General features: G+C 31.6%; 3 protein-coding genes across 13 annotated transcripts in view; all 3 read left to right on the top strand.

Annotated features, from left to right (window-relative positions):
* LOC109838037 (replication protein A 70 kDa DNA-binding subunit B-like) lies at window positions 440-14,199 on the top strand. Its single transcript, XM_020406473.1, has 12 exons — window positions 440-449; window positions 1,878-1,922; window positions 2,074-2,139; window positions 5,270-5,332; window positions 11,472-11,644; window positions 12,589-12,853; window positions 12,934-13,033; window positions 13,149-13,243; window positions 13,321-13,402; window positions 13,467-13,591; window positions 13,838-13,992; window positions 14,082-14,199. The coding sequence occupies exons 5-11, from the start codon at window positions 11,477-11,479 to the stop codon at window positions 13,870-13,872; spliced, it is 870 nt and encodes a 289-aa protein (XP_020262062.1). The 5' UTR covers window positions 440-449; window positions 1,878-1,922; window positions 2,074-2,139; window positions 5,270-5,332; window positions 11,472-11,476; the 3' UTR covers window positions 13,873-13,992; window positions 14,082-14,199.
* Window positions 17,593-23,976, top strand: LOC109838035. 11 transcript variants are annotated; one of them, XM_020406463.1, is made up of 10 exons: window positions 18,269-18,343; window positions 18,570-18,629; window positions 18,765-18,953; window positions 19,066-19,779; window positions 21,082-21,488; window positions 22,154-22,308; window positions 22,398-22,515; window positions 22,930-23,084; window positions 23,174-23,291; window positions 23,376-23,898. In XM_020406463.1, exons 5-10 carry the CDS (start codon window positions 21,297-21,299, stop codon window positions 23,592-23,594), a joined length of 957 nt encoding a protein of 318 aa, XP_020262052.1. In that variant the 5' UTR covers window positions 18,269-18,343; window positions 18,570-18,629; window positions 18,765-18,953; window positions 19,066-19,779; window positions 21,082-21,296; the 3' UTR covers window positions 23,595-23,898. The 11 variants fall into 11 exon arrangements, with proteins under 11 accessions (XP_020262058.1, XP_020262054.1, XP_020262053.1 ...); XM_020406462.1 differs by having other exon boundaries at window positions 18,745-18,953; XM_020406466.1 differs by having other exon boundaries at window positions 18,570-18,953; window positions 19,066-19,131; window positions 19,448-19,779.
* LOC109838038 (signal peptide peptidase 1-like) overlaps window positions 24,518-26,221 on the top strand; it is a 3,237-nt gene continuing 1,533 nt past the window's right edge. The window contains exons 1-5 of the mRNA XM_020406474.1: window positions 24,518-24,983; window positions 25,089-25,164; window positions 25,544-25,657; window positions 25,762-25,913; window positions 26,048-26,133. Coding sequence (XP_020262063.1) covers window positions 25,604-25,657; window positions 25,762-25,913; window positions 26,048-26,133 — 292 coding nt within the window. The 5' untranslated portion in view covers window positions 24,518-24,983; window positions 25,089-25,164; window positions 25,544-25,603. The remainder of the gene's footprint in view (window positions 24,984-25,088; window positions 25,165-25,543; window positions 25,658-25,761; window positions 25,914-26,047; window positions 26,134-26,221) is intronic.

Raw genomic sequence — 26,221 nt, 5'->3', positions numbered from 1 at the left:
TTGTCATTTATTTTATCATTTCTAATTTTATTTTCGTCATATATATAAACTGCGATTATAACTAACTAAATTTTTACAACTATACAGGCACAATATGGCACCTTTACAAGAAAAATAACTAACATCTTAAATAGACATGAGACTTGGTACTACTCTTGCAAAGGCTGCAACAAAAAAGTAGAAAAATATATTTATGACATATGTTAAAATTGTCAACAAATCACTGAAGACAGTATACCAAGGTGAAGTACTATCAATTATTCATGAAAGGAAAATGTAAAAATTAAATATAAAAATATCATCTGATGCAAAATGATAATACAAAATGTAGGTATGTAGTTAAAATCATAGTTGAAGATGAGACAGATAGTGCAAGAGCGACACTTTTTGACGCAGCAAAAACTCTGATAGGATGCAAGGCTCAGAAATTCATCGCTGATATAAAAGAGGTAACTTCTTACTTTATTACATTTTTGACTTTATGCAAGCATCACAAAAATCATTAGAGGTATGATATTGTAAATTCTATTATAAAATATTAATGAATCGAGAGCTTCAGTTTCACAACGAGCTGAGATAAATAAACTTAGTTTCATTGGTAAGATATAAAGTAAACAAGATTTTTTTTACTATAGTGCCTAAAATTTTATTATTTTCATGATTAGATATTTTTTATATATTTCTAAGTTATCCTAGATATCTTTCAACTGCATTTACAATTATTATTTTTATATTAGTTTTTTTAAATACCAAATTTTCATATTTGTTTTTCTTTTGTCATTTATTTTATCATTTCTAATTTTATTTTCGTCATATATATAAACTGCGATTATAACTAACTAAATTTTTACAACTATACAGGCACAATATGGCACCTTTACAGGAAAAATAACTAACATCTTAAATAGACATGAGACTTGGTATTACTCTTGCAAAGGCTGCAACAAAAAAGTAGAAAAATATATTTATGACATATGTTAAAACTGTCAACAAATCACTGAAGACAGTATACCAAGGTGAAGTACTATCAATTATTCATGAAAGAAAAATGTAAAAATTAAATATAAAAATATCATCTGATGCACAATGATAATACAAAATGTAGGTATGTAGTTAAAATCATCGTTAAAGATGAGACAGATAGTGCAAGAGCGACACTTTTTGACGCAGCAAAAACTCTGATAGGATGCAAGGCTCAGAAATTCATCGCTGATATAAAAGAGGCAACTTCTTACTTTATTACATTATTGACTTTATGCAAGCATCACAAAAATCATTAGAGGTATGATATTATAAATTCTACTATAAAATATTAATGAATCGAGAGCTTCAGTTTCACAACGAGCTGAGATAAATAAATTTAGTTTCATTGGTAAGATATAAAATAAACAAGAATTTTTTTTTACTATAGTGCCTAAAAATTTATTATTTTCATGATTAGATATCTATCTACCCTTTAAAAGAGGGAGTCCATGAAAAACTTTACTCTCCCCAAAATAGCCTTACCCCCAATTTAATTACCAAACATATCCCAAAATAGCCTCCCCAAAATACCCTTTCATCAGTTACGAATATATTCCTCCTTTCAAGTCATCAGTCCTTTCAAGTCATCAGTCCTTTTAATTCCTCCTCCAAATTACCAAATTACCAAACTTTACTCCTTTCAATTCCTCCTCCTCCTCCTTTGATCTTCCATTACCTCCAACAGCTTTTAGAGATGAATTCAATTAACCAGTTCATCTGTTACCCTTCATCTCGGCCCCTCTTTTCGGTTCTTACGTTACGCAGTCGAACGATCTTAAGCCATCAATTTCAAAAGATGAGTGTTATTTCCCTAATCATTAACCCGTCTCCAACATCATCTCTTCATTTGTCAGAATTTTTGCATTGGGTAGAACCAGCAAGGAATTTCATTGAAGAAGGTATTCCTAAATTTTTCCTACGCTTTCTGCTCAATTCATCATCTCTCCTTTTTGTTCTTCATTTCTCTCATTGGTTCTAATTTTAAAGAAAAAATTCATTTAATTGTGTTCTAATTAGCCATCATTTCATTTTGTTCTAATTCAACAATAGGTCAAGGATTGTCCGAATTAGGGCTTGCTTCAAGTCTTCATCTTGCTCCTGTGTCAGTTTCAACAGGTAAAAATTCATTTTTTTTTAATTTATGGTTTATGTCCTTTTAGTTAAATTTTGTGAATTAGTTTTTTTAATTTTAAGCTTAATTGAGGAAATTAGGGGTGGACGACTTTGTTAGATAGTATTTTCAGACACAAAAGGGGAAACTTGACTGAGTTTGTTAGATAGTATTTGCAGACAGAATTTTGAGCTGACTTGAGGAAATTAGGGGTGGACGACTCTGTTAGATAGTATTTTAAGACACAAGGAGAAACTTGACTGAGTTTGTTAGAAAGTATTTGCAGACACAAAAGGGGAAACTTGACTGGGTTTGTTATATTCCAATTATTTGCTTGCTTATATTGTTAGACATATGTAGACAATTAATTTACGTAGAATTAGGAAGAAAGCATCATGTTTGTTATATAAAATTTGTGAAAATGAAGTGGTTGTTCAAAGACAACAGCAGGAGCAAATAATATACCAAATCTGTAGAGGAGTATGGTACACAATGCATAGGAGAACAGAGTAAAGATTCTACTCGATCAGATCCACACAACTGAATTGAAAAATTATGTTGATTAAATAATAATGACATAAAAAAATTAGAAAATCATTTTTTGTTTTCATGAACTGATAACAGAGGTGAATAATAAGCAAGACCTGTAGCAGACACATGACATGCAACTATAGTTCAAGTATTTATAGCTATGATGCCTCAAAATAATGATTAAATCATTAAAAAGCTATCATAGATCTTGACTGAATAAGTACATAAGTAAATCATGCCATAACAAAGAAATAAAGAGGTAAATGTAACCTTTCAAGATACAGTCTACGCAAAATGAAGACCTAAATGATATATTACACGAGTTTCCACAACACTATATGTTATTTATATAGAGAACTATATATACAGACAGATACTTACACAGACATTTTTATATATAGTAGCCTTATACATATTTACTGACCGCTGCAAGAAAAAAGATGAATGTTTAGCTTTTCAACAGTAGCTTAATATGTACATGTTCTGGATTGAAGCCACTTCAATGTAGCAGTTTTATGTGCAACAGAGATGAACACTGCAGGTCCTATGAACAGAGGAGCTGATACATTGTCACGCCCAGTTCCTTCTCTTGGCCCGGAGTTGCATAAGCTTGTCTTTCCATTGTGCTAAACAAATACAAACGCCAAGAAAGTTAAGAGCCTTCTATTAGGTATAAGTAAAGCACACAAATATGAAAGATCTTTAGAAATCCATGATCCCTGATAGAAGCTCACGCAGAAAGGCCCATATAGTTGTGTGCCTTATACCATTACAGCATTAATTCTGCAGATAGGTAAATAGTAAAAAAAGTTATAGAATTTAATTCAGATCTCCTGTGTTCAGGGAGATAGGAGATGATTCATAAGTTGCTCACTGAAGATGGAGGTCATCAAACCTGTATCACATCCAGTTCATATATAGGCATTTCATCAGAACATCCAAGACACAAAATGCATGCCATAAACATAACAAATCATACAAATAAAGGACCTGAAAAACTGGATTAGATGTTGATGATACCTAACATGAAGGTTCAAGAAAAGTTTATGTATTAGGATTGATCACTTCCACCTCTACACTCTGTTTTTTTATAAACAAAATCATAAAATGTAGAAAAGTTAGAAATACTAACAAAAACAAGAAAAGATACGAAAAGGACATTCTAACGCAAACTGTGAAGGGATATCATTGTTTAACAAGGGAAACTTGACGTACAAAGTTGCATAAGGCATCCAAGGACATTTTGCTTATTTTAACCAACACGATGCTTTATCACGGAAACACAAAACTGAAGCTCTATTCTTTACTCACATGACATGGGTACTTCAATGATACAATACCTGTTTCACTTGAATGCAGTCATCAAAACAATCGAATTGATTTCTATTGTTCTGAAAGAACTCAAAATTTGATAGAAGATATATTACGGTCGCAGCTCCCTCTCACTCACGCAAAGTTTTCGAGTTTGATTTCTGGATTTATTTTTGCAGGTTTATTCGAAATATTAGCTTATGGGGGGTGAAAAGAGTATTTATAATATATATTATTAATTTTAAAAGATACATGCGGAATGCAGATAAATGTTGATCTACCTAATATCAGGTTCAAACTTGAGAAACTAAAACAATCATCTGTAATCAAGAACCATAACCAAATCTAATGTCTAACATATATTAAAGAGATACGTTATTTCAATATTAGTCCCTCACATCTTCAATATATTTCATTATATAAGAATTTAATTTACTATTGATAATACTTGAAAATTGCTTCAGAAAAAGGACTACTTCAAATTTAAAATAATCTACTTTCAAAACTTGTAGCATTTGCATACGTGAATAAATGATTGAAGTCACTTAACATATCATCAGATGATGAAAGCATAGGACTGAGAGTTATCTTGCAAAATTTGCATTTAAATACTTACCATGAGATTCGGAGCCTGGTACTAAACCAAAGACACCATCATATGACTGCAAGCAGTAAGCAACAAATAGAAATTGCATCTTACTAATAAAAAACACAACAATCTATTTGTTACAAACAATTCTATAGATACTACGGACCTGGCATTGGACTATATAATCTTTGGCCTTTCCTTTGTCCATCCCAATCCAACACTAAAGCAATTATACCTTGAAGATGTTGGTATAAAACCTGTTATTGTTATCTTAGTTTTATACTCTCAGTAAAGGCTTCTATATTGTTGTTGTCTGTAAACATTTCCTTGCGTGCTCTGGTATAGTAGTTCATATGTACAATTTCTTGCAGGTTATTTGACCTAAAAGACAAAAAATCATGCATATTAAGATTTATGAAACAATGGTTCAATTTATATGTTAAAACATGTTGAGGAAATCTAAGAATATGGAGGGTTCCCAGGCTCTATAGATGGATATGTCGCTATTTTTAAAGTTGTTTAAAACTTACACACTGCATATGTTTTGGTCATAACAACAAATGCTAGATAAGATATATTTGCTTTGTTTCATGATAGAATCCCATTAGACTCAATACTCTCTGATCTTCTTAATTTTCTTTACTTGTTTTAATGCACACATTATACCGTTCCTAATAATTTAACATTTTTTCATATTAATGCAGATATTCTACTTGGTTGGATTTGCCTTTTTTTTGGAAATATTTCTAAATTTGTCGGTGATTCAGGTGAGTTAAGCAAATTTCTTCTCTTTTCTCTTTATTTTATTCATAGTGATAGTAACTCTATTTCCTTGTATTTATCTTCTTCTTCACTTAAATATTTATTATTATTATTATTATTATTATTATTATTATATGACTTAGAAAAACAGAATTAACCTTAGCATATGAGAAATTTTTGATTATTGATGCATGTATAGTGCACCAAATTAAAAAAAAAACTTAAATACTATTGAACATCAATTAAAATATATTTGCTCAAATTATATTCATTGCTATACTTTTGTTAAATAAAATCAATAATTTAACGCATTAAATTTTTTTTTCCTTGTAGAAATTTACATTCTACTTCTTGGATTGCATAATCACTATACATTTGCATAAGAGTACATTCTTCCAAATGACTTCCAACCAAGGTTTGAATTCAACATAAATAAATATATATATTATTATTGTTTTATGTGTATTTATGTTTATTAATAGTATATTTCATTATTTTTTAACAGAAGAACAGAGTCTAATACATGAGAGTAGAAACACCAAATATAATCAGTTGAATATTGATCAGAAGAGAACTTACATTCAGAAGGTCATTGATAATAATAGAAAGAGGAAAAGTAATGATTTTGCTGGCAGTAGTACAAATAGCAAGCGAAAACGTAAGATTGATTTGTTTTGTGGAGCGCAACAACGGGAATATGAGCATGGAGGTTTGCATAGAATAATTTTATATTTTAGTAAAATAATTACATGATTTTATATATCTAAATTTATTTAACACTAAAAACTATTCTTTTTTGTCTAGGTCAAATTAACCATGAACCAGTATGTTCTTTATTACATAAACTACGCACTCCAAAATCTTGTTCATTTTGTGGAGCAAAAAAGTTTGAACACGAGCCACCAACATCCTGTTGCCACAATGGTGAAATCCACCTAGCAGATGTGAATGTTAATGACGAGTTATATGCCCTTTATACAGTACAAACCCAAGAGGCAATTGAGTTTCGAAGACAAACCAGAAAGTATAATAGCATTTTCTCATTCACATCATTTGGGGCAAGGTTTGATAGAGAGCTTGCATCAAACAAAAAGGGTATTTTCACATTTAGAGCACAAGGACAAATATATCATAATCTACCCTCTCTAATTCCAAAAGAAAATAAGCCCTCTTACTTTCAACTTTACTTCTACGATACGGAGAATGAGTTGCAAAATCGAATGAGAATATTAGATAATGCAAACATGAGTACGACTACAACTAAAAGATTGATGGCTATATTAGAAGGAAACCCATATGCAAAATTTCTACGGAAACTGAATGATTTTCCATCTCTTGAAGACTTCAAGATCATTATAAATAGAGATGCTGCAGTAGATCAACGTGTTTATAACTCGCCAACAGTGGATCAGGTTGCAGCTGTCTGGGTAGAGGGAAATAATGAAAATGTTCCATATGAGAGAGAAATAGTCGTCCATTCACACTCCGGCAAGAATCATCAAGTTAAGCACTATTTTGGTTGTTATGATCCTTTACAGTATCCTTTACTCTTTCCAGGCGGAGATGTTGGATGGCACCAAAATATTAAAAGAAGGGAGAAAAATGATATTCGCCGTTCAAAACAAATAAATGCTACATCTCAAGTGACTCAGCAAACTTTTACATCTGCAGAAGACATATTTAAACGAGAAAGTGAAGGTAAATCATAATTAAAATTATTTAATAATATTAAAACATTAAAAATTAACTTAACATGCAAACTTGTAGGTGTTAAAGCACCAAAGGCGGGAAGTGTCTCATGTCGAGAATATTATTGTTACAAGTTCCAAATAAGAGACACTCGACAATCTACTGTATTAACATCGGCAGGCCGGTTGTTCCATCAATATGATGTTGATATGTACATAAAGCTTGAGACAACAAGACTTGATTATTTTAGAAAGAAACAATCAGAAATCAGAGCAGAGTTATTCCAAGGCATAGTCGATAGTGTAGCTGCTAGGGAAGCAAAAGCATGTCAAGTCGGAAAAAGAATAGTTTTGCCATCATTATTTATTGGTGGTTCTAGAGATATGCGTCGTAGATATCTTGATGCAATGTCATTAGTACAACGATTTGGAAAATCAGATATTTTCATCACAATGACATGCAATCCTGAATGGGAAGAAATCACGGAGGAACTACATCCAGGACAGACACATAATGATAGACCGGATCTAACCTCAAGGATATTTCGAGCAAAATTGCAAGACCTTAAAGATTAGCTATTTAAAAAGGAAATCTTTGGAAAAGTTACTGCCCATGTTCATGTCATCGAGTTTCAAAAAAGAGGGTTTCCTCATGCACACATGTTAATTATTCTAATGGGAAAGCACAAAATCGTATCATCAGATCATTATGATAAGTACGTATCAGCAGAAATTCCAGACCAGTATGAAAATCCAATTCTATATGAACTGGTAAAAAAACATATGATGCATGGTCCTTGTGGAGAGTTAAATATGAAGAATGTTTGCATGCAAAATGGCGAGTGCAAGTATCACTATCCTAGAGAGTTTTCTCCATGATCAATACAAGCGAAAGATGCTTACCCAATTTATAAACGGAGCAAAAATAATAGAACAATGTTGGTCCGAAACAAAATTCTTAATAATCAATGGGTGGTGCCTTACAATCCATATTTACTGACACGTTATAACTGTCACATCAATGTGGAAATATGCTCAGGCATAAAAGCAGTGAAATACCTTTATAAGTACATATATAAAGGCCATGATAGAGTGGCAGTTAAGGGCCTGTTCGTTTGCCTAAAAAAAGAGGGAAATCAAAGAAATGGAAAACTATTAAAATGAAGAATTGTTTTTGGAGTGTTTGGTTGGCTAAAAAAGAAGGAAATCAAAGAAATGAAATTGAAATGATGTTAGTTGTCACCTTATTATTGGATGATGTTTGTGATTTTTTAAGAAAACTAGTTTTGGAGTGTTCGGTTGGCGAAAAAAAAATAAGGAAATGAATTATAAGAAACCTATTTCCTGTAGTTTCTTGTTTTCTTTTGTTCGGTTCATTCTTAAAAATAAGAAATGAAATGAGATGAGATGAGTTGTCATTGTATTATTGGGTGATGTGAAGAAAGATTAAGAAAAGTGTTTTCATAACTTTTTGGGATGAAAATGAAGAAATGAAATGTTAATGAGATTGAGGTGAATTGTTATAATATTTTATTGGATGATGTGAGTGATTTGAAATGATGAGAAGAGATGAGTTGAGTGATGTTTGGATGAAAATAATATTTTATTAGATGTGATGAATGAGTTGTTAGATGAAAATAATATTTTATTAGATGTGATGGATGAGTGGTTAGATGAAAATCATATTTTATTAGATGATGTGGATGAGTTGTTGGATGAAAATAATATTTTATTGGATGTTGTAGGTGAGTTTTAGGGATGGAAATGGAGGAAATGGTGAGTTTTGAGATTTTCACCATTTCCATTTCTTGGTTTTTAGAAAACAAACGAACATGCCCTAACATTGAGTATAATGAAGGTGAAAAAGTTGTGAATGAAATCAAAAATTTTTAAGATGCAAGATGGGTATCAGCTCAGGAAGCTTTCTGGAGAATATATGAATTCCATCTTAATGAGATATTCCCGGCTGTCATTAACTTACAACTTCACATGCCAAATCAGCAATATGTTTCTTATTGGAAACATCAAGACCTATCGAAATTGATTCACTTGGAACATAAAAAAATTAAAGAAGGTAACAAGAAGAAACATGAAAAGGACCACGAAAAGGAGTTATTATATGTGGAATTTCCTGAATGTTATGTTTGGGATTCAACATCAAAATCTTGGAGTCCAAGAAAACAGAGACAAGTAATAGGTCGAATAAACGGGGCTAATCTAATTGAAGGAGAGAGATATTACTTGCGACTATTGCTTACTCACGTTAGATGTCCGACATCATTTGAGAATCTACTTACGGTAAATGGTATTCATTGCAAATCTTTCAAGCAATCAGCCCAGAAATTAGGTCTTTTGGAATCTGATGATAGCATAACAGAGTGCTTAGATGAAGCCATCGTCTTCCAAATGCCAACAGCACTTCGTCGTTTGTTTGCAACTATATTGGTTCATTGTGAGCCCACAGATGTTAATTATTTATGGGATCAATATCTTGAATCATTATCTGAAGACTTCTCAAGGAAACCAAATGCTACTAGAGCTTCGGTGATAAATGATACTCTTCTCAATATTAACTTCTACTTAGAGAGTATGGGAAAGGATAATAAAAAATTTGATTTGTCACCTTTACAAACAAAAACCATTTCAGAGGAAGGTTCATACCCAAGAGAAATAAAAGAAGAGCTAGATGTACAAATCCCAACTGATGATGTAAATGTTGCAACAAAACTCAACTATGAACAACATACTGCATACACTACAATATTAACACGAGTTGAAGCAAATAAAAGTGGAGTTTTCTTTATTGACGGTCCTAGAGGAACCGGGAAGACTTACTTATATCGTGCTCTACTTGCCACAGTAAGATCGCAAGGTATGATAGGTCTTGCTACAGCGACATCAGGTGTCGCAGCTGTAATAATGCCTGGTGGAAGAACATCACACTCCAGATTTAAAATCAAAATCCCAACAACAGATTCATCTATGTGTGGTATATCAAAGCAAGATGGGATATCAAAACTCATTAGAATAGCTCGTCTAATAATTTGGGACGAGGCTCCTATGGCTAAACGCGTTGCAATTGAAACGTTGGATAGAACACTAAGAGATTTAATGGATCAAGATGAACCATTTGACGGAAAAGTAATTGTATTTGGTGGCGATTTCAGACAAGTTTTACCGGTGGTGCCTCGCTCAACAAGATCACAAACTATCAAAGAAAGTTTAGTAAGCTCACATTTGTGGAGCAGAATGATCAAACTACAACTTTCAAAAAATATGAGAGCAAAATCAGACACAACATTCAGTGAATTTCTTCTTAGGATTGGGAATGGAGATGAACCAACAGTGACTCAGGATCTCATAAAACTGCCTAATGAAATATTGATCCAGAATCAAGGTGATGACCTACCGGAAGATTCTCTCATAAATTCAATTTTTCCATCTTTAGATGAGAATTTTAAGTCTATTGAATATATGAAAGATAGAGCTATCCTTGCAACAAAAAATTAATATGTTGACAAGTTAAATGATAGACTAATAAAAAGGTTTCCAGGAGAAGGAAAAGAATTCTATAGCTTTGATGAAGCAGTTGATGACACTAATCATCATTACCAAGATGGATTTTTGAACACTCTGCTCCCTAATGGACTATCGCCACACAAGCTCAAGTTGAAAAAATATTGTCCAATTATTTTACTAAGGAACTTGGATCCAACTAATGGATTGTGCAACAGTACAAGAATGGTATGTTAAGATTTTAACTACAATGTAATTCAAGCTAAAATCACAATGGGCCAACATGCTGGGAAAGAAGTTTTCTTGCCAAGAATACCATTGTCACCAGCAGAAGATGAAGGATTACCATTCAAGTTCAAACGCAAATAATTTCCCATAAGATTATGTTTTGCAATGACAATTAATAAATCCCAAGGACAAACAATACCTAACGTAGGTATTTATCTACCTGAACCAGTGTTCTCTCATGGGCAATTATATGTTGCTTTATCGCGGGGTACTTCTATGATGACAACCAAGGTCTTAATAACATAAGATGGAAAATTTGCAGAAGAGGAACAATACACAAAAAATGTTGTATACAAGGAAGTTCTCCAGCCAAAGGTCAACGAGGAATAATTCAAATGACCAATAACATTTTTGAAGGTTAGGAATTTATATAATAAGTAGCTGCAATTTTATTAAAGTTTTTTTCTTAAAAATAATTTAAAAATTTACAATTCATTATTACATCATTCACTCTCTTCATTCAAATTCATGTACTAATCAAAATTAAAATAACTTTAAACATTATAAATAATATTAATTAATAAATTCAATTTACTATAATTAGTGTCACACCTTTGATATAGAAATAGTCTTATTTTATTTTCTTTTGAGTTTATTTAGTACTTCAGATGCGTTGTTATTTATATATAACAAACTGTTCAAATTCTTGCAGGAACTATGTCATCCAACAACGAAGCATCAATTCCACACATCCAAATACGCCAACTAAAAAAATTTCAAAGAGAGTGGACCATTCATGTTGTTATCCTAAGAACTATTGAGTCATCTTATGAGAACAACAAAGGATCAGGAAAACTACTAAAATTAATTTTTGCCGACTCAGAGGTAATGTAGCAATATTCTACATTCTATAATTCTATTGATAATTGTTGATACTTATTCTTAAATAAAGTAATACATACAATGTTTACGTACAATATCCATCACTTTTTATCATGCCATAGCAATCGTTATTTTAAATCTATGCATAGCCTTCTCAAATTTTTTAAAATTTATAAATTATAAATATAAATTAAATTATAATTGATGATGCTTATTCTTATATTAATTATTATCACCTTACTGTGTATAAGATCATATTAAAAAAATTCCTGCAAATATTAAAGAGGTAAGCAACATGTAATTCATTTTCGCAAATTTTTTACACCAAATATCATGGTTTCTTCCTAATTATACGTAAATTAATTTTCTAGATATGTCTAACAATATAAGCAAGCAAATAATTGGAATATGACATCAACACAACATTTTATACACTGCAACAAAATAGTTATTACTTAGACTAAATTTTTAATAAGCATATTTACCATAAATTTATTATTTAGTTGCATGATCAAGCTAAATTTTGAGCATATTTATTTATCATGTTAGCCCCTCAACTTAGTTGGTGTTGCAAAACTTTGGTGGAATTGTTTATACAAGTAGCGCCTATTTAAATTTTTTACAAAGAGCTAATCCGTATAAACGATTAAATTTGTTAATTGAGATCAAATGACTTATTAGTAAGTTGTAGAAATTCTAATTCAATAACAGATAACTTTATATAAATAAGGTTAGTTTCGTTGGTGAGTTAAAAGGTAAATTTTTTTTGGACCCGAATATTATGGATAGCTTTCAGTAAAATCTAGAGAATGATTATTTAAAAGTTTCACACATAAAACTACATTTATACAAAACTTACGTCATTTATTACTTATCTTATTTATCTTAGGCTTAAATAAATGTTAATGTATTAGTTATTTGTGAGATAATATTAATAATATTTGCAGGGGGAAAAAATACAAGGTATTATGTTTGGAGAAACTATTGAAATGTATAAGCACATGCTTCAGAAGAATCATGTTGTTTACATCTCAAATGGAGAAGTCAAACCAATAAACCCGCTTTATGGAAATGTACATGAGTCAATTGAGTTGACATTGACTAAGAACATTTCTATCAAAGAATCAAAAGCAGAGTTTCAATTTGATAAGATATTGAATAACTTTATCTCAATCAAAGATGCAATTGCCAACGAGGATACAAGGAATATAAGTAAGTATTTGTAAATACATTTTATTTTTAATTTAAAAATTTATACATGAATTTTCAAATTATTATAAATTTATGTGCAGATGTTCTTGCAATGATAGCAAATGTCAAGCCTATGATCAAGTACGTTACAAGATATAATAAGGCAGACATAAGGCGGGACATCATTATAGTAGACAAAGAGTATACACGCATGCTTTTATTTCACAATAAATTAATTATTCAAAATATAATATATTAACCTAAAATTGTCTAACTTTTCTTACACAGTGAGATAACTGTCTGTAACTTTATTCAGAGATTTAACTGGCAATGAAGGTTCAATTATTGAAGGAAATATGCATGAGACAACTATAATAGCGCTATCAAATTTTAAAATATCATTGTACAAAGGTAACATTTTCTATTATTGAATTGTAAATTATTTATCAATAAATATCAATTTCTAATTATAACTATTACATATGCAGGGGATATGTGCATGACTTCGCAAATTGCATCGACGCTATGTATCAACCCTAAAATACAACTTGCTCAGGACATGAGAGAATGGTAATTCAAATAAAAAAGGTAACTTAATAAATAAAATTTTAAATATTTTTAAAATTATATGCAGGGCTCTTTCAAAAGACAAGATCAAGACTAATGGTGCTCCGTCAAGGCTATTTAAAAATGCAGTGAAAATGAATATTATTGACATTATGCAAGCTTCACAAAATTCATTCACAAAATTCATCAAAGGTATGATATTCAAAATACTACTATAAAATATTAATGAATCAAGAGCTTCAGTTTCAAAACAAGCTTATATAAATAGATCTTGTTTCATTGATGTTTCAAATACATTTACAATTATTACTTTTACATAAATTTTAAAAAAATTCTTTTTGGACTATATTTTTTAAAATTATTTTATAATTTCTTATTTTATTTAATAAATATATTAAAACTACATTTATAACTAACTAAATTTTTACAAATCTACAGGCACAATATGGCAGCTTTACTGGAAAAATAAGTAATATCTTAAATAGACATAAGGTTTGGTACTACTCATGCAAAGGCTGCAATAAAAAAGTAGACAAAACTATTTATGACAAATGTCAAAATTGTCAAAAAAACAATGAAGACAGTATACCGAGGTAAAGTACTATCACTTAATCATGAAAGAAAAATATAAAGATTAAATATAAAAATATCATCTGATGCACAATGATAATACAAAATGTAGGTATGTTGTTAAAATCTTAGTGGAAGATGAAACAGATACTGCAAGAGTCACACTTTTTGACGCATCAGAAACTTTGATAGGCTGCAATGCTCAAATCTTCATGGATGATATAAAAGAGGTAACTTCTTACTTTATTATATTTTATACATATAAAACAATATGTTTCATATATAAGATCTTAATTTTTTACTCATTAAAACAGAAAAAAAATCAGAGTTCATTCTTTCAAAAGTTTGTTCTCAACATCGGAAAGACATACAAGTTCCTTGTAAAGTTGGATGAGAACTCAAAGGATGAACGTGCACAAGGAAAGATAATAGCACAAGAAATCCAAATCCAAGAAGACATCCCAATCAACATTGATGATGATGATTCAGTTCTCGATTTACCAAAAAAGAAGATAAAGGTGGAGAAGGATTGATCAAGGGCCCACAAATATTAAACATGAATGTTTTTTAGTTTTAATTACATTTACAAATTGGTTGAAGGATTTCAAATGAGCTTTTCATATGCTTTTAAGATTATGAACTTATGAATTTAATTTGTTAGGACAATTTATGATTTATACGCATATGCTCATATAGTTGTTTGATAACTATTACATGCTTTGCTTGTTATTGCAGTTATTAACTTAAATTTAACATTAAATTATGTGAATCTAAATATATATTCAGAGAATAGCTCACTTTATTACTTTAAATTTGCATGTTAACTTTTTTTTAACTTATCTATACTGCACATGAACTATTGTTGATGAGTCCTTTGTAAGAAATATGATGACAAAGCACAGCTTACTGAACCAGTTGAGAGGAAACAATAGCTTTCCATAGAGAATGTAGCTAATTTTACTAAATTGTTATTCTAATTTATTTCTTTTAGTAGCCCAAATTTATTTGTATCTGTTTTATGACATGGCCAGATTCTCAATGTTCTTAAAAGAATAATCAATGAAGATTGCCTACTACTAGATTTTTTTATGACATGGCCAGATTCTCAATGTTCTTAAAAGAATAATCAATGAAGATTGCCTACTACTAGATTTTATACCTATGATTTGAAGAAGGTTTCTTCTTGGTCTTCATTCTTCAATCCGGTACACAAAACCCTAGCTCTAATTGTTAGTTCCGCTCAATTCACCGTCTCCCCTTTTTGTTCTTCAATCCTCTCCTTTTGTTCTAATTTTGCCCTATTTCTCGATTTCCTGCAGTTTCAAAAGACGAGGGTTTCAATATTCAAACAGCTTCTGTAGCAAGTTTAGAAAGTAAGTTGAATCCATACAACTTATTATATCAAGATGTATTATACATTTCTATCATCAATCTTACACAGCTTATTTTGAGAGACCTTTGGCAAAAGCTCGGACATTCACAAACAGTCTCACATTCACATTATGAATTATTTAAAAAATCAGGTATGCTTGTGTAAAAGCCCTTTTTAAGTCATTTACTTGATTTATGTGCCTTCTTTGTATTCTTAATGCCTGTCGTCTTCAGCAACTCAAACTGGCAGTTTGAAATCGAAGAGCTCAAGACTCTACCCAACACTCCCAAATTACTGAGAAATATCTAACTCGCAGCAATCTTATTAACATTTCATCAACATACACAAAACTTACTCCTATTCTTTAACAGTTTAAAAACATAGAATATAAACTAATTATACAAATTTAATTTCAAAAAAGTTAGTGTTTCTAAAATAATGAATAAACCTTTAACTTTTGCAATTTAACAATAAATCTGACAAACAGATTTTCTTCAGCAACTTGCAGACAACCAATAGAATAAAATCCATATGACATTGCTTAAATTATACAGAACTAAACATTTTGCACTTACAATCGGTTTGGATACAAATGAGGGGAGGGAAGGGGAGTGATTGACTTAAACCCAAGGGCAGCGAGTGGTTGGTTGCTTGTATGATATCTAGAAGCAGCATGTGAGTTTTTTCCCCTTTCTTTTTTAATTTGTTTGAAAGGGGGGGTGGGGTGGGTAGGGGGAGGTGAATGGTAGGTTGGTGCCATAGTTTTTTAATAGACAGTCGTCATTTATTTTATTAAAATTTGAATAAATTTTAATCAATTAAGAATTTTGTTTGTTTTAATAGATTCTTTAGTGACAAGAATTTAAATAGATTAATGTTAAAGAATGGTATACCTGCAAATAAATATGAAGATTTTGTTTGGGGGTTGGGGTGGGGTGGTTCAAATGTTTACATACAAGGTAAGTTTGCATCTAAAGAATTTTGTCACTAAGTATCCAAGAATCTAAAGAATTTAGTTTGAGCCAATTATTTTACCATTATGTCAAGAAATTATGTGCATCTTCTTTAAATTATAGTAAATTAATTTCCGTTCCTAAAGTTGTTTGTTTTAATGTCGTTCCTTAAGTTTTCTTGTTTGTTTATAGTAATTTATATCGGTTTTGATGTGAAAAATTCAGCATGCGCTTGAAATGGATGTGACTGCATCTTTACTTGGTTTGAGTTAGCTTTAGGAGACTTGGAGATTGTTATTTACGACTCATGTTTTTTTTTCTTTTGTCACAACCCTCTTATTATACCAAAAACGCAACATCATTCATTTACATTTCGATACAGTTACCTTTGTTGGAAATGAAATGCTATATCCGGTTCACACCCTTTGTATTATTGACTGTGCCCATATAGACTACTTTCCACACTGTGACTGGCATTTATACTATCTTGTAAGAAGACATTGGCACTTAAGAAGAAATATGTAAAATGCAATTGTGCTAAATTGATGGGTTTGCTGTGTACTGTTTGTAAGAGATGAATAAGCAGAATATATCAAATTCATTATATGGCCTTCCAAAAAATATTACCTAATTAGAACATGAGTCGAAAATAACAGTGAGACAAACTATGTTATTTAACATTAGCAACTATGTTAAATGCAGAGCATTAAAAACATAACAAATAACTACATAAACTAAAGTTTTCAAATAAGAGAAGCTTATAGAAAATCTGCGACTCAATCTACAATAAAATCTTTCATTTCTATAACTGAAAGCGTTTGTAGTCATGTAGCAGTGTATTTTAGTATCTGGAATGTAGTCCTACAACATACATAATCATCTCTTGGATTGAACTGACTTATAACCAGAACACACTATTAATCAGAACATGGGTATCTTTTTCTTATTTTTTGTGCTCTAACAATGTGAAATTGGCTTAAGTATAAAAATACAGGACAATACAATTTCTCTTAAAATCCTACACATGCTTACATTGGATGTGACTGCATCTTACATAATCGGCTGGATAATGTAAATATATGCTTCGTAGGTTTAACTGGGTAAAGTCAGGTCCATTATATGATTCTTGCAGTTTGAGTTTTTGTTGGTTAGAAATGAGAATATATGTTCGCTTCGAATCTTGATAGAGTCCCATTTGACTCAAATACTACCAAATCTTCTTAATCTTCATTACTTGTTTTATGCACAAATTATACCGTTCCTAAAGTTGTTTTATTTGTGGATGATTCAGCTAATTCGGCGGAGAAAGTACTAATCAGTAAAGGTAATTTTCACTTTCATTCCATTTCAGTTCCTCTTCATAATATGTGTTTGTTCATGCTCTTTTTACATAGTTCAGTTTCATACGAACTTTCACATAGGCTCATCTTGGTATCTATGTGGTTGGATATATGCTAGGAAAGAATGATACTATGACAGATAAGTTAGTCCTAACCTGCTGAATAACTTTAGGTGATGTAAGATGATTGATTCAGTGCAAAATATTGACCAATCCCACATAAAACATGGCACAATGGAATAAAATATGCCCTGGTAAACCAAAAGAAAGAACTTGAGAGGGGTAGTGCATACATTGCTGTATAGAATTGGATTTCAAGGTGATCTGTGAGAGATCATTGACACCTTCCACCGGTGGACCAGCTGGACATCCTGCTTCTGGGTTACTTAGAGCTGAGATGCTGCCCAGTGGGTATTTGATTCGACCTTGTGAGGATGGTCCTGCTTCTGGGTTACTTAGAGCTGAGATGCTGCCCAGTGGGTATTTGATTCGACCTTGTGAGGATGGTGGTTCGATGATTCACATTGTTGATCATGTGGATTTGGATGTAAGTATACTGTGAAATAAACCCCTTTACTAATTGGCAAAATTTTAGTATTTAGATGACCAGTTTTTCTTATGCCGGTGTGCTCTAGCCTTGGAGTGTGCCCGAGGTGGTGAGGACCTTGTATGAATCAACGAAAATATTGGCACATAAAATGACCATAGCCGTAAGTTTGCACTCCCAATTTGCAATATTTCGTACACTTCAAATTAAAACTTTGGGATTGAGTTTCTAAAGTAAGTTTGCACTCCCAATTTGCAATATTTCGTACACTTCAAATTAAAACTTTGGGATTGAGTTTCTAAATCTGTTTCCTTTTTAGGCGTTGAATCATTTCGTACACTTCAAATTAAAACTTTGGGATTGAGTTTCTAAATCTGTTTCCTTTTTAGGCGTTGAATCATATTAGACAAATTGCACAAGAAACCAGTGGTGAAATTGCTTATGGTGGTGTAAGAAAACCTGCTGTATTGATGACATTTAGCCAGCGATTGAGCAAGAAAATCCTTGTCACCATTTTCGTGCATAATCATTATTAAATACTTTATGTTGTGCTATTAAATTCAGGCTCACTGAATGAATTCTAGGGGTTTCTATGATGCTGTGAATGGGTTTACGGATGATGGTTGGTCATTATTGGGCAGTGATGGAGTTAGGATGTGACAATTATGATAAACTGGTCACCAAATAAGCTTTTTGGATCTCATGCCAACTCTTCCATATTTTCTCCCATTTGTGGGGGCATCTTAAGTGCAAAGGCCTCTATGCTACTGCAGGTTTCACTCTTACCTTCCGGGTTTATAAGATACCTCTATATCTGATATCAATTTAAAGTCAAACTTGAAATAATTTGTGCTGCAAATTTAACTCTGATATCTTTAATTGTAGAATGTGCCACCAGCTTTGCTTGTTTGGAAAGCCACCGGCTGTAGAGGGATCCTTTGTCATGGCTTGGTGAGATTGCTTGGTTTATTTATCATGCAGATGGTAGAGCTATTAAAAAGATCTTGTGTGCTGCCTTTGCTGCTGCTTTGTATCATATTTGGAGAGAACGAAATGCTAGGAGATTTCAGTCTTGTATTAGCAGGGTTAATGTCATTGTGAAGAGGATTAAGGTTGATATTATAGCTAGAATGTTACATAGTAATCAGAGATTGCACCATTACGTGCATTTATAGAGGAAAGGGAAATCCAAAATATGAATATGCCAACAGCTCCTATTCTCTTCTTTTTCGGTTGTAGGAATGAGAAAACCTATTTTTTTTACAAGGACTTCTGGTTATCTCAAGCCCAAGAGGGAGGAGTATTGTCCACGCAGAAAGGTGGAGGTTTCTTTGTTGCATTCTCAAGAGATCAGCCACAAAAGGTTTTTGTTCAGCATAAGATGAAGGAAAAGCGCAAAAGAATTTGGAATCTACTGAGTGAGGGAGCTGCAATATACATAGCAGGATCCTCAAACAATATGCCAGCAGATGTGACCTCGATGCTTGAAGAGATTGTTCGGAAGAAAGCGGGGTTTCGAAGGAATCAGTTGCTAGATGGCTAAGATCGCGGGAAAGGGCTGGTAGATTTCACATTGAGGCATGGTCATGAGATTGGCTGGTAAATAAGTTAAAAATTTGCACCTCTTTGTTTCTGAATCAAGATTGTGATTAGCATCTAATACCTGCTGCTGCAAGAAGACACTGAAGAACTTCTGTGTACCATCGTTGCTGAAAGAAGAATTAATATTTATTTATGTTTATGTTTATTGTATACAATACAAGAGGGTCCCCCTTTATCATAACTTGAGTAGGTTGCTGATAGAGACATACTTCTTGTACACAATACATTTTTCTGTTTATGTTTATTGTACTAATACAAGAATAAGAGAGTCAAAATTTTTCATAATTTGAGTGGGTTGTTGAAAGAATATGACAGTTTTCCCATCGTGCAAGTCATGCTTGCTTGGCTTGCTGAGCTGTTCGTCTTAGTGTCAGTAAGAATTAAATAGTGAGATTCTATGATTCTATCATATCCTAATGTTTTAACACAAGATAATAATAAAGTTTATGCAGGCAAACCAAAGTATAACTTAATGTTGTCAAATATCAAAATTATAGTCGTTAGTTATGCGCATGGTCAACTTTTCATCTTTTATTGCCTGATGTAACCTCACTCACATTGAGATCTAACAACTTTTAGACAAAAAAATTTATGTTCGAAAGATCTAAAATTTACTGGAATCTGTTTTTATTTTTTATTTTAAGTTATAATCTGATAAAATCTACATTCAAAGCCCAAAGCATCCAAGATTTATTAATATAGGTACACAAACAACTAAAATCTTATCCTCTAAATCGATAAAAAGAAAAGAAAAGCATGATATTTGTCTTCTGACCGTATAATTTTGTGTATGTGTTCTCAGGCGCATACCACACAAATAGGGTGGGCGATAACATGTTTCATCCTCTAACTTTGCTAATTTGCTTTCTATTTGGTTAAAAAACTGTTAGGACGTACATATATCAATGTGCATGCACACTGCACCACACACATGATGGCAATTCATATATATTTCAGACACACACTTACAGAAGAATATTGTTAGCATTGTTGCCATGTCTCTGCTTATAGACTTTCGGTGCACTTTTGTATAGATTAAATGACAAATTTGTTTAAATAGACTGAAAGGGGTAAATTTTATAGCGTGTAATGAAAACAATTATCTTGCATCTTGTTTATGTCAATTACATCATGAGTTCTGATGAAAATATTGAATGTGAAAGATGACCACTTACATAATAAACCTTTTAGATTAGATATACATTACTTTCTTTTTTATTTCCTTTTTTAATTGAGTTGAGCGGTTCTTTCATCATTTACCTTGGGGAAACTAATGCAACAAATTTTTTTGGTTGATAGGAGCTTTGCAGATGGGTTTCCTAATCTTTTTATCAACAATGCCCAAGATATAAGAGGACAACACGTCGCCTTTTTAGCCTCTTTCAGCACTCTTGCAATCATATTCGAGTAGATATCAGTAATATTTGAATTGCCGAAACTCTTCATAGCATCCTTCACATTAGTTTTGGCATTCTTTCCAAACGGTTCTTTTGAACGAATGGAGGAAGAAGGAGATGTTGGAAAAGCTTGCTAAGAAATATGGTGCAATTGCTTGTCAACGTGATATTGAGCAATTATGGAATTTTTACATCAGCTATAAAAGATGGCATCGTGTTGATGATATCCAAAAGGAGCAACAAATATTGCTAGAATCTACAACCTTCAGCACAACAAACTTGGGAGAGTATGCGATGATTTTAGTATATGTACTAACACATTACCTATTACAAAGGCTTAATCAAGCTTCTAATGCAGCTTGGATTTACATCAACATCATCAAACATTACTTTTAGCTATATACTTGTGACAATATTTGATTGATCGATCACGTTTTACATCAACATCATCAAACATTACTTTTAGCTATATACTTGTGACAATATTTGATTGATCGATCACGTTATAGATGCAACCAGTGTACTATCAACCAAAGCTATATACTTGTGACAATATTTGATTGATCGATCACGTTATAGATGCAACCAGTGTACTATCAACCAAACAATCACTAAATATAATTTCATTGTTCAAATGTTGAATTTTGAGATTATGTCTATATGTTTGATCCATTGCTTACATTTAATAATTTAATAACAAATATTTTCCAAAATAAAATTATACATTTATAATAAATAATAAAAAATTTACCACGTGCATTGCACGTGCAATCAAACTAGTTTTTATATATTTCTAAGTTATCCTAGATATCTTTCAACTGCATTTAAAATTATTATTTTTATATTAGTTTTTTTAAATACTAAATTTTCATATTTGTTTTTCTTTTTTCATTTATTTTATCATTTTTAAATTTATTTTCTTCATATATATATAAACTGCGATTACAACTAACTAATTTTTAACAACTATACAGGCACAATATGGCACCTTAACAGGAAAATTAACTAATATCTTAAATAGGCATGATACTTGGTACTACTCTTGCAAAGGCTGCAACAAAAAAGTTGGAAAATATATTTATGACAAATGTCAAAATTGTCAACATATCACTGAAGACGGTATACCAAGGTGAAGTACTATCAATTATTCATGAAAGTAAAATATAAAAATTAAATATAAAAATATCATCTGATGCACAATGATAATACAAAATGTAGGTATGTAGTTAAAATCATAGTTGAAGATGAGACAGATAGTGCAAGAGTGACACTTTTTGACGCAGCAGAAACTCTGATAGGATGCAAGGCTCAGAAATTCATCGCTGATATAAAAGAGGTAACTTCTTACTTTATTACATTTTTGACTTTATGCAAGCATCACAAAAATTATTAGAGGTATGATATTATAAATTCTACTATAGAATATTAATGAATCGAGAACTTCAGTTTCACAACGAGCTGAGATAAATAAATTTAGTTTCATTGGTAAGATATAAAGTAAACAAGAATTTTTTTTACTATAGTGCCTAAAAATTTATTATTTCATGATTAGATATTTCTTATATATTTCTAAGTTATCCTAGATATCTTTCAACTGCATTTAAAATTATTATTTTTATATTAGTTTTTTTAAATACTAAATTTTCATATTTGTTTTTCTTTTTTCATTTATTTTATCATTTTTAAATTTATTTTCTTCATATATATATAAACTGCGATTACAACTAACTAATTTTTAACAACTATACAGGCACAATATGGCACCTTAACAGGAAAATTAACTAATATCTTAAATAGGCATGATACTTGGTACTACTCTTGCAAAGGCTGCAACAAAAAAGTTGGAAAATATATTTATGACAAATGTCAAAATTGTCAACATATCACTGAAGACGGTATACCAAGGTGAAGTACTATCAATTATTCATGAAAGTAAAATATAAAAATTAAATATAAAAATATCATCTGATGCACAATGATAATACAAAATGTAGGTATGTAGTTAAAATCATAGTTGAAGATGAGACAGATAGTGCAAGAGTGACACTTTTTGACGCAGCAGAAACTCTGATAGGATGCAAGGCTCAGAAATTCATCGCTGATATAAAAGAGGTAACTTCTTACTTTATTACATTTTATACATATAAAACCATATGTTTCATGTATAAGAACTTAATTGTTTCCTCATTAAAACAGAAGAATAATCAAAGTTCGTTCTTCCAAAAGTTTGTGCTAAACATCGGAAAGATATACAAGTTCCTTGGGAAGTTGGATGAAAACTCAAAGGATGAACGTGCACAAGGAAAGATAATAGCACAAGAAATCAAAATCCAGGAAGACATCGCAATAAACATTGACGACGATGATGTGGTTCTCGAATTACCAAAAAAGAAGATAAAGGTGGAGAATGAATGATCAAGGGACCAAAAAAAATTTAACATGGACAATTTTTAATTTTGAATACATTTACAAATCTGTTAAGGATTTCTAATGAACTTTTCATATGCTTTTAAGATGATAAACTGATGAATGTAATTTGTTATGACAATTTATGAATTATAAGCATATGCACATATAGTTGTTTGATAACTATTACATGCTTTGATTAATTATGCAATTATTAACTTAAATTTATCATTCAATTGTGTGAATCTAAATACAATGTGAGAAATACAATTTCGATTCTTCATAATCATGTGCTTGGACCATTTAAATTATTGTATTTATAGATGACATATGTGCAAGATGACGTATAATCAAGAAGAGGTCGTCTACAATGTGAGAAATACAAGTATCGGTAAGTTATTATTGATTTCTTCTGTATAAAAAATTCAATCTTTTTGGCAAGTACCAATAAGTTATCATTGATTTCTTATTTTTTTTAAATTTAATCTTGAGAAGAGTTGAGCTTGTCTATTATAAGCCACATGACTATCTTGAAAGGATCAACGATTTTAAGGCAGCTGCAAGGGTGACCTTGAGAAGAGTTGACCTTGTCTATTATAAGCCACATGAAGTTTATGACCAAATGAGGTTTGTTATTTTGCTTATATCAGGTTTACGCTTAATCTTTCATATTGATTTGATGCAGTTTTAGTAGAGTTTATCAGGTCTCAGATTTTAACAGAAGCTCAGGGTGGGAACTGCATATTTAGATTTGCATCTCTAACTTCAGGTTTGTTCATGGACTTGTAATCTTTTTCAATGTTTAAAAGATGTCTTTTTTTTTAATTCCTGAAGGATATTAGCTGTTAGAGTTTATCAGGTTTCAGATTTTAACAGAAGCTCTGGGTGGGAACTGCATATTTAGATTTGCATCTCTAACTTAAGGTTTGTTCATGGACTTGTAATCTTTTTCAATGTTTAAAAGATGTCTTTTTTAATTCCTGAAGGATCTTAGCTGTTGCCTAATGGCCTTAACTCAGCTCAGTGTAGAAGTTGCCTTCGAATTACATATTTACAAGGGCTAATTTGCATAAATTATCGAGTTCCACTCAGGGAGACCCAAGGCTGAATAGAGATCCTCATATGATGATGACTTTTTATTGTTAATTGTTAGTTCCTATTGTTTTAGCTTTCAGATATCAACAAATAGCCATTTGGTAATGACCAAACACAATGATGAAATACGCTGTTCACAGTTATGTGACATTGATTCTTCTCTTGTCCTCTAAAAACCAGTTGAATTTACATTACTTCTATTTTGCAGTTTTATCATTTATGCATGGAAAAGTCATTACTTTCTACCTAGCTGTTTATAAAGTGTTGTGATGTATGTTTCTGACTTATTTCTCAGAACTAGAGGTGGGTCAATAGAAACCTGTGATTTGCCTTCTGTTTGAGAAACTTCCATGTTATGCCAACTGGGCACGTATGACTTTATCGGCTCTCATTATGTTTTGCTCGCAGGATTCTCCTGCCGTCTTTGGGTTCAAGTCGCTGAAAATGAGGAACCATGAATATGCTGCGAATTTATCTCTTTTAGGTAATATTTACTGTTATAGAAGGATGCCTTCTTCCTTATTGACTTGCAATTTCGAGAATTTTTATGCGCTGAGTTATCAAAAATCGTATTTACCATGAGGTTGCATGTCAATTGCCTTTTGACCCCTTCTCTTATGATATTTTTTTCCGTTGCACAAAAATCAAGGCAGTGAGTATTGGTGAATTGCATGATCGATGTCAATGCCTTAGTCTTAACAACACACACTTAGGAGTTCCTTTTGTGCTATGACCATACATTGCTGTTAGCAGTGATATTTCAACTTATATATTCGTGGAAGGAGATCTTTTTTTAAAACTTACATCAGTACCATTTTGATATATGCAAATATAATAAGGACATCTGCCTTCTCTTTTGCAAGGCTTACCTTGGCACCACTTGTCATAAAGGTAGATCTAAGTCTGAATGCAATTCTGACAACATGCCTGACTGTTATGTTGGCTACTACCAATCAGTAAAGGATACACCACCATCAGTAAGTTTTTCTATTTGAAAACCCTTCCATTCTCCTTACTATTTTTTTTCACGTTCATGTTGGTTTTCTATTATTTTTCTGAATGTAAGACGTAATGCATGTAGGAAACGATGTCAAATGAACATGCTATGTGGTTTCCTTTGGTTGGGAGTGCAATGCTTTTGTCATTGTTCTTGCTCTTCAAGTTTCAATTAAAAGATTTGGTGAATGCTGTGCTCACATGTTACTTTTTTGTGCTGGGGATCATTGCTCTTTCTTATGTTTTTTACTCTTGCTTTTAACCTACTTTGTTGTAGCTACATTATTAATGATAAGAATAGCCGCAATTTCTCATCTTTACTGTTCTTTTCCTTTGTAAATTCTAACCTTCTGCGGGCATTTTTCATGTAGAGCGATATTGTTACCTGCAATAAAGCAATACCTTCCAAAACACTGGAATGAAAACCTCATTGTTTGGCATGCTTCAATTCTCCACTGTATGTTTTCTTAAGCCTCTAATATGGTTTGCCTTAATCCTGATGTACTACTGAGTGAGCAAGTAAAATGCTCAATTGATCGTTTAGG

The sequence above is a fragment of the Asparagus officinalis genome, chromosome 4, assembly GCF_001876935.1.
Source record: "Asparagus officinalis chromosome 4, Aspof.V1, whole genome shotgun sequence".
Taxonomy (NCBI): domain Eukaryota; kingdom Viridiplantae; phylum Streptophyta; class Magnoliopsida; order Asparagales; family Asparagaceae; genus Asparagus; species Asparagus officinalis.
Note: the sequence above shows the minus strand (reverse complement) of the source record. Positions and strands in the feature narration are given on the sequence as shown.

Bases quoted from the DNA above. Each gene is read 5' to 3' on its own strand.
- LOC109838037 (XM_020406473.1), top strand. From the start codon at position 11,477: ATGTCATCCAACAACGAAGCATCAATTCCACACATCCAAATACGCCAA. The intron at 12,854-12,933 runs GTAAGTATTTGT...ATTTATGTGCAG, and splicing joins CGAGGATACAAGGAATATAA to ATGTTCTTGCAATGATAGCA. The intron at 13,592-13,837 runs GTATGATATTCA...ACAAATCTACAG, and splicing joins ATTCACAAAATTCATCAAAG to GCACAATATGGCAGCTTTAC.
- LOC109838035 (XM_020406470.1), top strand. From the start codon at position 21,297: ATGTTGGAAAAGCTTGCTAAGAAATATGGTGCAATTGCTTGTCAACGT. The intron at 22,309-22,397 runs GTGAAGTACTAT...TACAAAATGTAG, and splicing joins ACTGAAGACGGTATACCAAG to GTATGTAGTTAAAATCATAG. The intron at 23,292-23,375 runs GTAACTTCTTAC...TCATTAAAACAG, and splicing joins TCATCGCTGATATAAAAGAG to AAGAATAATCAAAGTTCGTT.